We start from the raw sequence: 13,305 nt of genomic DNA, 5'->3' as shown, positions 1-13,305 counted from the left end.
CTATTAACTTGTGTACCACCCCCCCCCCCCATCCCTTTAGATTGTAAGCTCCATGAGCAGGGCCCTCCTGTCCCTTCTGTATTGAACTGTACTGTAATTGTGCTGTCCCCCCTCTACATTGTAAAGCGCTGCGTAAACTGTTGGCGCTATATAAATCGTGTATTACAATAATAATAATAATAATAATAACATATACATACACCTTGTAGACAGCCTTTCCAGAAGAGTTGAAGCTGTTATAGCTGCAAAGGGTGGGCCAACTCAATATTGAACCCTACGGACTAAGACTGGGATGTCATTAAAGTTCATGTGCGTGTAAAGGCAGGTGTCCCAATACTTTTGGCAAGATAGAGCATATATATATATATATATATATATATATATATATATATATATATATATATATATATATATATATATCTAGCTATATCTATCTATCTATCTATCTATATATGCTCCATCTTGCAAAAAAAAAACACCTGCCTTTACACACACCTTTTGGCCCACCTTTTATTTATATATATATATAAATAAAAGGTGGGCCAACTCAATAATAAACCCTACGGACTAAAGCCTCATACACACGATCAGAATTTCTGCAGACAAAGCATAGGACTTTTGTCTGAAGGGCGTTGGCCAGGAACTTGTATTGCATACAATCTGCAAAGAATTGTCGGCCAACAAACACAAAACTACGTGTTTTGTCAGCTCTTTAGAACCACCCTTTGGGTAACTTCTGCTAATGTTGTGTTATGGTGAGCTTTGCTTCTGAGCATGCGTGTTTGTACTTTGGAGTTCTGTCTGACGGACTTGTGTACACACGATCGGATAATCCATCAACTACATTTGTTGGCAGACAATTTTATAGCATGCTATCCCACATTTGTTGGCGGAAAATCCGACAACAATTGTCCGATGGAGCGTGCAAACGGTCGGATTTTCCGACAACAGCCGGTCATCACACAATTCCCGTCGAATAATCTGATCGTGTGTATGAGGCTTTAGACTGGGATGTCATTAAAGTTCATGTGTAAAGGCAGGTGTCCCAATACTTTTGACAATATAGTGTATGTATAATAAATATATATATATATATATATATATATATATATATATATATATATATATATATATATATATAATATGTGTGTGTGGGCCTAGTTCATTGAAATATACACAATCAGCGACTAATTTAAGGCCAATGCACTGTGGAATGTAATGTATAATACATCTGCACTATATAAATACTGGCAACAAATCCAAGAAAAGACAATATGTAAGGTGAACTGTGGGGTTAAACCTCTGCAGTTCAGAATACGGGCACATGGAAACACCATAAAACCCTTATAATCCTCGTGAAGCGCTCCCCATCCTTCCCTTTCACGGCTCAGTCAGGGCACGTTTTATGTTTCACATGAAAAATATTTTTTTCTTCCAACTTCATGTACAAGGTCAGCACAATGCACAGAGCGGCGCGGCGTTGCTGAGTTTTTTTACGACGAGGCAGATAAAACAATGCTATTGTGCACCGGAAAATCTTTTTTTCTTTATGGTAATCCGTCTCGGCACTCCTAAAACACGTCTGTGTATAAATATACATTATCACAGCACAAGTGACAAGCTGAGGATTTAAAATGTTACTTCCCAGCTGCCATTGGGGGGGGGGGAAAACTCAATTTTTCAGGCTAATGGGACCTTGCGAGGTGGGAGCATGAACGAATCGACTGTGCAGATAGTATTTATTAGGTATAATGCCACAATGCTTGCACCCTTGAAGTATTTATTGCACCCAAAAAGAATATAAACATTTTCAGAGGACCCATTTATAAAAGACCCAATATATACAATAATGAATTGAAAGTATTTTTTTTCTTGGGAAATTTATTTTCTGAAAGTTTTGCCGGCTTAAGAAGTTGCTCTGGGCAATCTGTCGGATCATTTTAACTAATAAAGAAATTATCTGGATTCTTCAGTTTCCCATCAAAACTGGCAATCTGATATTACCCGTATCAACAATCTACACTACAGTGTTTATTACTTTGCAATAGATATAATAGTGCGCTAAAAACAACCTAATAATATTATTGCACAAGGCCTATAAAATACATATTGATGAAACATCAAAATGTGAACAAAAACCATTTCCTTCGGAAAAAAAACTTCTTCGTGAACTTAAAAATATAGAAAGAAGTTCACCACCACCTGTGTGTGGATTGGCTGCTCACCTTCCAAGCAAAGCAAAAAAAATTCACTAGCCAAGGTGCAATCAGATCTGACTTCAAAAGATGACCTTGATTTCTCTGTGTGTAGTGATTCTCAAATAAAAAGGATAAATACCATTGCACAAGATTGCCAGAACATCATTAACTCATATAATAGATTATTGCACTCACATAGGTTGAATGGCTTAAAAGCATAATAACGATCATGTTTCTTGGACAGCTTACTCCTCCTCAATGCACATCCAGTGTATCAGAGCACCGAGTGACGTCACTGGCTCCTACTGACGTGTTGCGTCACAGGTGACTTGACTTTCTCAAGGGAAAGTGGTTATTACTTATAAATATTACTAGCCAGATATACATTGTGTTTTTAGAAGAACATCCAGTGCTATATTTGAAGCAGTCAAAGTTTCTCTGCTTGTACTGAGAAGAAGTCTTTCCGTATGTGGTGGTTAGGCCTCTTTTCCCCCTGACGCACAGAGTGTCCCATGTCCTTTGTAATGAGCTTTTTGAAAACAAAGCAATGAGCTTTTTGAAAACAAAGCAATGAGCTTAAAGTGATCAATTGTGTACCAGGTCAACTATATGGACCATCTTCTGTATGTTCCAGATGAGGTAGTACTAATGCTTTGTAGGGGGGCATATTATGCCGATACTTCTTTCATACAAGAAAGCATTTTGTGTGCTCTGGAGGGGCTGCACATTTGTAAATCCGTGGTGACAATACTTTTTATCCAACTAATGTGCAAGCCGATGTGGTGACGAGAAAGGTCCCCCGTCAAATAATGCTCACCCTGTACTGCGCAGGCGCAGCGCTTGCGCAGTAGGGAGCCGTCAAAAGTCTCCGAACATGAACAGCTGTTGATCAGCTGTACACGGTACCAGCGTAATGAAGACTAAATCGTGTCACGCACTGCCGCACACTCCCGATGCTCGTGCAACTCTGCAAGGGGCCGGTGTATTATTCATTGAACTTTGCAAGGGGCGGATGCATACAGAAGAGACAGTATTGCATCATGATAGGCAGAGCTCATACGATGGGGGTGGGTTTCTCAAAGGGGCGGATGTATTATTGAGAAGCCCATGTAGTTTATTGAGAAATCCACCCCCAGTTTATCAGCTCAGCCCATCATTATTAAATACGGCCTCTTCTATAGGCATCCGCCCCTCACACGCTTTAATCAACATTATATCCGCCCCTTGCAGAGTTGCACGAGCATCGGGAGCGAGTGGCACAAAGTCGTCTGCTGTGCACAGGCGCTGTGTACATCTGTTCGGAGCCTTTCAGCGGCTCCGTTGTGCGCAAGCACTGCGCCTGCGCTGTACAGGGTGGGCATTATTCGATGGGGGACCTTTCTTGTCAGAACACCAGCACAGCCTACATGAGAGTGGCAACTCTGAATTCTGAAGCAGTGCAGCATTGTTGCCCCACAATCACAGGAAGCTGCATTTGGTGGACTTCTCTGGCAGGATCAATAAGTATGTATGTGACTTTGCAGGCGAACTGAGAAAAAACGTATAATTGAATGTTGCAGCACATATTTTGTTGAATGGGAGGCCATTGTTCTACCTAAAGAGTATGATCTACCAGAACCCCCAGGTTCTTCATCATTGACTTGCATGCTGTGCCTGCTATGAGCGGCTCCCACTCTCCCTGCTAGATTTTATTTTATATTATAAATAATGTAACAGGAGGAGATCTTGCAAGACGTCACCAGGAGCTAAAATACAATATTAGATGAACTGTCCCTTTTTAATTCTCTCTCGTTTTCTTATTGCAGAAACTATCGCCCTGGGTGGGCTTACGGAAGATCAACGTTTCCTATTGGGGCTGGGAAGATATGTGCCCGTTCACCAACACCACTCTCCAGTGGCTTCCAGGAGAGCCGAGCGACTCCGGCTTCTGCGCTTATCTGGCGAGAGCTGAAGTGGCGGGACTGAAAGCCAACCCATGCACTGCCATGACGGACGGCCTGGTGTGTGAGAAGCCAGTTGGTAGGTGTGACATATCTTCTTGACAGAGAAGATATCATTATTATGAAGGATTTATATAGCGCCTACAGTTTGCGCAGTGCTTTACAACATAAGGGCAGACATTACAGTTACAATACAATTCAATACAGGAGGCTTTAGAGGGCCCTGCTCCTTAGAGCTTACAATCTAGGATATCGGGATAATCTGTAGCTTTGTCTTCTATCAGCAGTGTGGTACTGTTTTCTGCAGCTTTGGAGGTGTACCGGGGTAGTCTTGTTTAAGAAATTTCAACACATTTAGCGGTAGGCAATATTGGCTTTAATGCACAATCTTGCATCAGTCTTTAGTTTAGGTATGCGCTGAGTGTTGCCAGAGAAAACTGTGTTTGCACATGCATGTTACCAGTAACAACCAGGGCTATCGATTCGTTTTAGGAAAATCACACACAGTCTCGTTTATCAGGATTTGACAATTCATGATGACGTAAGGTTACCAGATTTTCAAACTGAAATGCAGAAACATCCTATTGACCATGCCCATGTTTAGCCACACACACGCAAAACCCCACTCATTTGTAGCCACACCCACAAAATCACTCCCCTAACACCTGCAAGCAATCGGTTACAGACTTTTGGAATAAAGTGATGTAGCGCACCACAGTAAATTGTGGGTGTGGCCTAATTGGGGTAATAGTGGAAGAGCCATAAAAGTATATGGTCAAATAAAACCCGAGCCGACTTGGCTATGAGACAAGATCGCGTATTGCTCTCGGTCACATACAGTCAGGAGTATATAATGCACAGAGTGCAGAGGCCAGAAGTATGTAACACAGAGTGCAGGAATCTGGGGTATGTAACATACAGATTGCAAAGGTCAAGAGAATGTAAGTCACAGAGGGCAGGAGTTAAAAGTACATAACACACAGAGCTCAGGGATTAGGAGTGGGTAACATAGAGGGTGCACAGGGATCAGGAGTATGAAAACACAGAGGGCAGGGGTCACGAGTCTGTACCATACAGAGGTCAGAGTTCAGGAGTGTGTAACGTACAATGCGCAGGGGCCAGGAGTGTTCAATATGTGGAATACAGGTGTCAGGAATGTGTAATTTACAGAGTGCAGGAGTCAGGAGTGCGGTAGTCAGACAGGTGTAAGACCCCTTGAAATCAATGGGCAGTGCTGCCGAACCGCCTGCAAAGCGCTTTGGCAGCTGCGCTTTTAACCCCCTGTAAACCCCTCTTTGGGGTTAAAAGCTCCCTGTTCCCACCCGCCGGTAAAGCACCACTAAAACGAGTGGCGCATTACCGCTAACGCGGCCCGGGCCCCAGTGTGAAAGGGCTGTAAGGCAGAGAGTGCAGAGGTCAGGAGTGCATAACACATGGAACGCAGGGGTCAGGAAAATTACCTTTTCCTGCCAGTAAAAATTCCCCAATATAAATCTCTTTGCCACAAATCCATCCCACTACAAAGTTCTGTGCCCCCTAAAATTACCCCCAGTACATACCCCCCCCCCCCCATCCCACTTCCCAATACATACCTCTCTCCCTCGTCTTTTCCCAGTACAGACCTTTCCCCTATGCTGGTACAGACCTCTCCCCTAGTACATACCTCTTCTCATTCCCCCTGCCCATTACAGACCTCAAGTATAGACCTCTTCCAAGGTACAGATTCTTCCCCAGTACAGAACTCTCCCCTCCTCCTCTCTTTGCCAATACAGACTCCTCTACTACAGATCACAGACTTACCTTACAACCCCCCCCCCCCCCTGAAGTCCACTTACCAGAACTTAGACACAGCGGTGGGACATAGTGAGGGATAAGTTCTGATGCCGCGTACACACGATCATTTTTCGGCATGAAAAAAACGACGTTTTAAAAAAATGTAATTTAAAATGATGGTGTGTGGGGGCTTCACATCATTTTTTGGGTTCTGAAAAACGACAATTTTTTTTCTTCGAACATGCTGCATTTTTTAACAACGTTTTAAATGATGCGTTTTTCGGGTTGTAAAAAATGATCGTGTGTGGGCTAAAACTACGTTAAAAACCTGCGCATGCTCAGAAGCAAGTTATGAGACGGGAGCGCTCGTTCTGGTAAAACTACCGTTCATAATGGAGTAAGCACATTCATCACGCTGTAACAGACAGAAAAGCGCGAACTGTCTTTTACTAACACGGAATCAGCTAAAGCAGCCCCAAGGGTGGCGCCATCCGCATGAAACTTCCCCTTTATAGTGCCGTCGTACGTGTTGTACGTCATCACGCTTTGCTAGAGCATTTTTTTTTAAACGATAGTGTGTGGGCAAGGCCGTTTTAATGATGAAGTTGGAAAAAACTACGTTTTTTTCTAAATACCGAAAAACGTCGTTTTTTTCATGCCGAAAAATTATCGTGTGTACGCGGCATCAGAGTACAGAAGAGCTAAAGAGTAGCTGTGTATGTGGTAACCACATGATGAAGAGGACCATCATTTTCCTGAAATACATTGATTGATTGTACACGTTGTTGCTGGTAACATGCATGTGCAGAGAATATGGGCCAGATATCTCCAGATACGCCGTCGTATCTCTAAGTTGCGCGGTCGTATCTATGCGCCTGATTCTTAGAATCAGTTACGCATAGATTTCGCTTAGATCCGACAGGCGTAACTGTGTTACACCGTCGTATTGTAAGTGCATATTTACGCTGGCCGCTAGGTGGCGCTTCGGTTGAATTCCGCGTTGAGTATGCAAATTAGGTAGATACGCAAATTCCCGAACGTATGCCCGGCCGACGCAGTAAAGTTAGGCCGTTTAGGCTTTTCCCGGCGTATAGTTGCCCCTGCTATATGGTGGCGTAAGTGCGGCGTAACAATGTTAAGTATGGCCGTCGTTCCCGCGTCGAAATTTGAAAAAGTTACGTCGTTTGCGTAAGGTGTCCGTGAATGGGGCTGGACGTCATTTCACGTCGAAACCAATGGCGGCGTACTTTGGAGCAATGCACACTGGGAAATTCCACGGACGGCGCATGCGCCTTTCGGGAAAAACGTCAATCACGTTGGGTCACAGTAAATTTACATAAAACACGCCCCCCTGATCCAAATTTGAATTAGGCGGGCTTACGCCCGGCCGATTTACGCTACGCCGCCGCAACTTACGGAGCAAGTGCTTTGAGAATACAGCACTTGCCCTTGTAAGTTGCGGAGGCGTAACGTAAATCAGATACGTTACGCCCGCACAATTTTACGCGGTCATACGAGAATCTGGCCCTATATCTTGTTTTTCTAGACTCTTTAAGTGTTCTGTGACAAAGTCCTAGTTGGTTCCCCATTCGTGGCACAGTCTATAGGCAGAGGCCTAGGAGGATGGTCAGCTCCCTAATTGTCACACAGTGACAAATGGAGCTACATAGGACTCCATGTTTTCTTGGTATATTATAAAGTCTCCCGACTCCCCCATCATCTAATCCTCATAGTGTCTCTCCCCGATCCCTGCATCATTATGAAGGACTCAGGAGAACTGAGCTGGATGTGTTGGTATCAGATACAGCTTTACCGTTCTGTGTAATGAGTGCAGCAATCTCCCTAGCTGTGTATTGCGTTTCCTAGAACACCCCCCATCCCCCCCTCCCCATCACCTGTGCTGTATTTTTCCTGCGCCGTTGCAGTAAATTGTCTTGTTGTACTTTGCTGTGTACTTCCTCCTCCAGGGTCGCTCACCCCATGTTACGTTCTTCATCCCTGTGGGCATTATTAAATCTGCTACAAGTCCGTTACCTGCGTGTAAGTTTATCTCCGACATCTCCCTAGAACTTCTAGAAAGAGAGAAAAAAAAAGTTCCAATTTTAGAACCAGAACATTCTGTGATCTCGGACGGGAGCATGGTGCTCTGGGAAATTGGATTGCGCCATTTAGCGAACAATCAAACCTTGGAATAAAGCAGATTTTCCCTCTGCGCCATGCCATTGAGGGCTGGCAATGAAGGGTGTGCGGCTCTGTCACCCCGATTTGGACTTCTAAAGTCTTCTTCCAGCACTGAAACTTTGAGAAATTCAGAAAAAATAGTTATTTGTGATCTCAGAAAATGAAGACCGTGGCAGTTCTGTAGGATGAGCCTTCATTCTGCAGGATAGCCTGAACTCCAGCCACCGCTCTTTAGGCTTCGTTCACATATATGCGAATTGGATGTGTTTTGAACCGCATCCGATTTGCATGACATGTGAACCGGCAGCCTTTTCTATGGAGCCAGTTAAAATATATGCGGTGCAGCAGCAGTGCAAATGTGCTGCGTATTTAAAGAGTCCTGTGTGTTTTCTGAGCACTACGATGCGATTCAGATGCAAATTTGAGGCGCATTGCCTTCTTTTGGAATGCATCTCACCTGACAGTTCTTAAATAGCTATGGGGTGACCGATCCCGTGACATCATCGACTTAGCATGACCTGTCGGTGATGTCACAAGGAAGCAAGGCCACCAGTGATGTCGCCGGGTGGCCCCAACCCTTAGCTATTTAAGAACTGTCAGATGGTGGAGCGGGCAGACGGTTGCAGCCAGCGACTGGTGGGGAGCAATTTTTTTTTCCCGGTCATTGGCGGCGTTTAGCGCGATTGACACTGGAGCTACACCGGTGGACTTTTTTTTTTTTTTAATAAAGGAATTGTCTCTGTGTTTTTATTTTACATACAAGGGAGACGGGATCTGGGGGTCCCCTTGTTAAAGGTGTTTCCAGATGCAGATAAGCCCCATGCCCGCAGACCCCAACAACCACCGGCCAGGATTGTGGGAAAGAGGCCCCTGTGCCCATCAACAGGACAAGGTGCTTTAAGGCGGGGGGGGGGGGGGGGCGCAGAGCACCCCCCCCCCCCTCCTGGTTGAGGGCATATGTTTTGTTAAACAAACTTGCTGTATTATGTGTCGTCAGAAAGCACATACCAGTTCCATGGTAGCAATGTCAAAAGCCTGACCACACTGAGCTTGTTTGAATGTGTGCAGTCCCAGCTTATTGTGTTCCAGGCCTCTTTCTGGATCTCTCTTCCAGCTACAGGAATGCCTGATTCAAAGAGAGGCTTGGAACTCAGGAAGCTGGGACAGGATCAGCAATCACTGCTGAGGCTTGGAGGCAGAAAGCTAGGACTGCACAAATCCAAACAAGTTCAGTGTGGTCAGACTTTTGACATTACTTCCGTGGAACTGGTATGTGCTTTCTGACAACACAATACAGCAAGTTTGTTTAACAAAAAAAAAAAAAATAGGAAGAGGAGTGCTAAGTTGAGACTGCTTCTAGAAAGTAAATTTGGGATTTGAGATATTTGATTACACGTAAGACAAGTGGGAGAGACTTACTCTCATTTTCAGGAAGGGAGAAAAGGGCATTCAGGAGCTCTGTCATTTTTCTGTCAATTGTGCCCAGAAGGTAATGGGAATCGGTCAGCAGCTCTAACTAGGATTTTACATTGTACTGTATACTATTTACTGGCTAATAGATAATAAACTGAGACACAAATCTCTTCCAGCAGTTGAGGGCCAGAAAAAGTCTTATAGAAGGTCTGACACGTATCATCATTTGTAAAATCATGTTTTGTTTATAAATCTGCTTTCATGAAAACAGTTCCTGGTGATCCTGCCATGAAGGTCCTTGTTTAGTGACTCCCTGCTATAAGGTGACAACATTTGTTCCTCATCAGCAGAGGGATGGTGGTAACCCCCTCATAATGGGCACAACAGGTGTACAGAGTCAGGAACTCAGTACAGGGATTGTATGTTGGGAACTTTGTATAGTGATGGTAGGAACCCCTCCTAATTGGCACAAAAGGTGTGCAGACCTGGACACTGCACTGGGATGGTGGGAACCCCTAATAATGGGCACAGCAGGTGTGAAGTCATGTGAACTCAGCACAGGGACTGCGGGAACCCCTCATAATGGGCACAACAGGTGTTCAGACCTGATAGCTTATCACAGGGATGGTGGGAACCCCTAATAATGGGCACAATAGGAGCGAATACCTAGGAACTCAGTACAGGGATGGTGGGAACCCCTCATAATGGGCACAGCAGGTGTGCAGACCTGATAGCTCATCACAGGGATGGTGGGAACCCCCTAATAATGGGCACAGCAGGAGCGAATACCTAGGAACTCAGTACAGGGATGGTGGGAACCCCTCATAATGGGCACAACAGGTGTTCAGACCTGAGAGCTCATCACACAGGGATGGTGGGAATTCCTCATAATGGGCACAATAGGTGTACAGACCTGGAAGATCAGCACAGGGATGGTGGGAAACCCTTAATATTGGGCACAGCAGGTATGTAGAACCAGGAACTCATCACAGAGATCTCACCAGTAGTTTGCCTGTGAGATACAAAAGACTATCAGAATGTTTACCTCTCCAGCATCCACAGAAATATCTGTTTTAGGTGTGACCCTTAAAGGGTAACTCCACTTTCGTAGGGAGAAAAAAAATAGCAAATAAAGAAAATATAATCTAGCGTATACAATTGTGACACAAGTCATATCGTAATGGACTGTTATTAAAAAATTATCTTTCCTTTTCAATCTGCAGCTCTGTAATTTTCTGTAAATGCAATACGGAAACTTGGAGGTGTTCCGTACACAGAATGTATACAGAACACCCCCCAGAAACATAATTTCCTGCTTGTGTGATTGGCTCACCAATTTTCCCAGAAGTCTGCACTAAGATACAAGTCAGGTTTTAGGCATCCCCTGCAACAAAATCTTTTATTTTTGGTGAGATAGTTCCAATAGAACCCCATCTAAAGGAATGCAGACCCTGCAGCTTTCCTCATTAGAGCCCTGCAGATGCACAGCTGATTGATAATTATGAGGCCACTCCCATTAGATTCCTTTTCCCACATGGGCACAGAGGAACACACTGGGACTTCTTTAGAATAACAAAAGGTAGGAATCTGCAACAAAGTTTCTTAAAATCCTTGTAATGTACATAGATCACCCAGAGGAATGTTCATTTCTCAACAAAATTGGAGTTGCGCTTTTAATAATCCAGAATAAGCCACATTTTTCTTTCACTGGTAGAGGGAACGCTCTCCATACTCTGCACCACATATGAAGCACGAAGGCTGTAGATGACACCATGAGCAAAGCTATTAGCTAATGAAAGGAGCGAGGTGAAGGTCACTGTGAGCCACCTTCTCTATACAGTATAATGATAATGTATAAATATAACTGGATTATCTGAATGGCGGGGTGCCTCTCACATGCGCAGCTCCTCCGCCATAATTATATTTCCATTTAAGTGCTTCGTAGAGGTAACCAGCAACCAATATCAGCTAAGAGAGGAGCCTTGGCATACCATCTACACAGGATCTCTGCTAGATTTGATATTGTATTAATGTACCAGCAAACCCATAATATACTCTGCAGTATGTGAAAGAGCTGCACAGTACACAGGCTGCTGTATAAAGGATTCTTATATGTACTGATCATAAAAGAGAAAATACTGTATAATGTAAATTTATATGTATAGTGAACAGGGCCACCGTCGGGGAGGGGGGGGGGGGGTACAGCCGATACAACAGTAAGGGGCCCCGGGGGGCCACCCAGCATGACCGACAGAAGGACGGGTGAAGGGGAGCTGCGGTGTGCACTATAGATAGGATCTTGCAGCTTCTGCTGCTCTCTCTGTCATTGAGCTCAGACATCAAGCTCTTTACTGCCACCTCTGGCTATTATGTGCATGTGCACCCCTCGTATGAGCTGCCTATATTGTCTGTGCTCCTCTGCATAGGCGTGCGCACAGGGTGTGCCAAGTGTGCATGAGCACAACCTAATCACCCCGTGTGGCGCAGATTCCTTCTGTTTAGACCCTTAATATTTCACTAAAGCCCTCTAACGAGGCTCCTAAAAAAAATTTGTAAATAATAAATAGATAAAATTGTAAAAAATAAAATAATAAAAATAAAAACGAATAACACCATCCACTGCCCTACTGACACTAATCTCTGCGCTACTGACACTGTCCACTGCTCTACTGACACTGTCCACTGCTCTACTGACACTGTTAGTATATATATGCGCATGCACATGTGTTTGAGCTTTGGGGTGCACACCCTAATGCAACAGGCTGTGCACACCTATGCTCCTCTGTGTCAGAAACATGTCAGCATTGTGAACATGTGGATGTCAGTCTGGAGGAGTGGCATTCCTAGATAGGGGATCTACATGCAAATACAGCCTAAAGCAGTGATGGTGATCCTTGGCGCCCCAGATGTTTTGGAACTACATTCCCATGATGCTCAACTACACTGCAGAGTGCACGAGCATCATGGGAAATGTAGTTCCAAAACACCTGGGGTGCCGAGGTTCGCCATCACTGGCCTAAGCCCACATGTAATGCTAAGCCTCCATAATTGGCAGACCTGATTTATAATGAATGAAAGGGTTGGGCCAGGGAAAGACAGGCTTACTTGCCACGGCTTCTAATGCACACTGGGAGCAGCTCACAGTGTGCAGTGAAATTAAGTAAGTAATTTCAGTAAAAAAGAGGAGGCGGTACTGTGCAAGGCTGGAGGTCAGAATTTAAAAATGAAAGTGGGGCTTTAGACACTGGATGCTGTACAATTACCCTAAACAGCAGGAGAGATCAGATTAAATACACTGTTTCTAGTAGTATGGTACATTTTTAACTCTAACCCATAACTGTCTGTATTTCTATATTACTTTTCTGTACTATTAAAACATGCCGGTGATCTGCCGATATGGTTCTGGCTAACGTGAAAGTTCCTGAGCAGGCACAATCTGATCTGCCGATATGGTTCCGGCTAACGAGAAAGTTCCTTCAAGGACTGCGCAGGCGCAAACTTGCCGACGGAAATCTCCGAACCTCAGGCGGCATCCAGGGCGACGTGGATTTCGAGGAAAGTGGCCAGTCGGCTCCGCTCGCTCGGCCTCCTGCCTCTTTTTTTAACATCCTCCAATCCACGGGGATGTTAAAAAATGAGCCTGGATGCCGGGCGAGGTTTGGAGATTGACGTCGGCAAGTTTGCGCCTGCGCAGTCCTTGAAGGAACTTTTACGTTAGGGGAACCTTAAGGACAAGTCACCGGCACAATAAACGTTTTTCATTTACAGTATATCATTCCGCCATTCCAAGTCCAATGTGG

The 13,305-nt window shown here is 44.5% G+C and overlaps 1 protein-coding gene across 1 annotated transcript in view; it reads left to right on the top strand.

The window, feature by feature from the left end:
• Window positions 1-13,305, top strand: part of ATRNL1 (attractin like 1) — an 859,416-nt gene that overhangs the window by 299,041 nt on the left and 547,070 nt on the right. Inside the window, exon 16 of the mRNA XM_040361535.1 lies at window positions 4,004-4,217. Coding sequence (XP_040217469.1) covers window positions 4,004-4,217 — 214 coding nt within the window. The remainder of the gene's footprint in view (window positions 1-4,003; window positions 4,218-13,305) is intronic.

This window comes from Rana temporaria, chromosome 8 (assembly GCF_905171775.1).
Source record: "Rana temporaria chromosome 8, aRanTem1.1, whole genome shotgun sequence".
NCBI classification, from domain to species: domain Eukaryota; kingdom Metazoa; phylum Chordata; class Amphibia; order Anura; family Ranidae; genus Rana; species Rana temporaria.
Note: the sequence above shows the minus strand (reverse complement) of the source record. Positions and strands in the feature narration are given on the sequence as shown.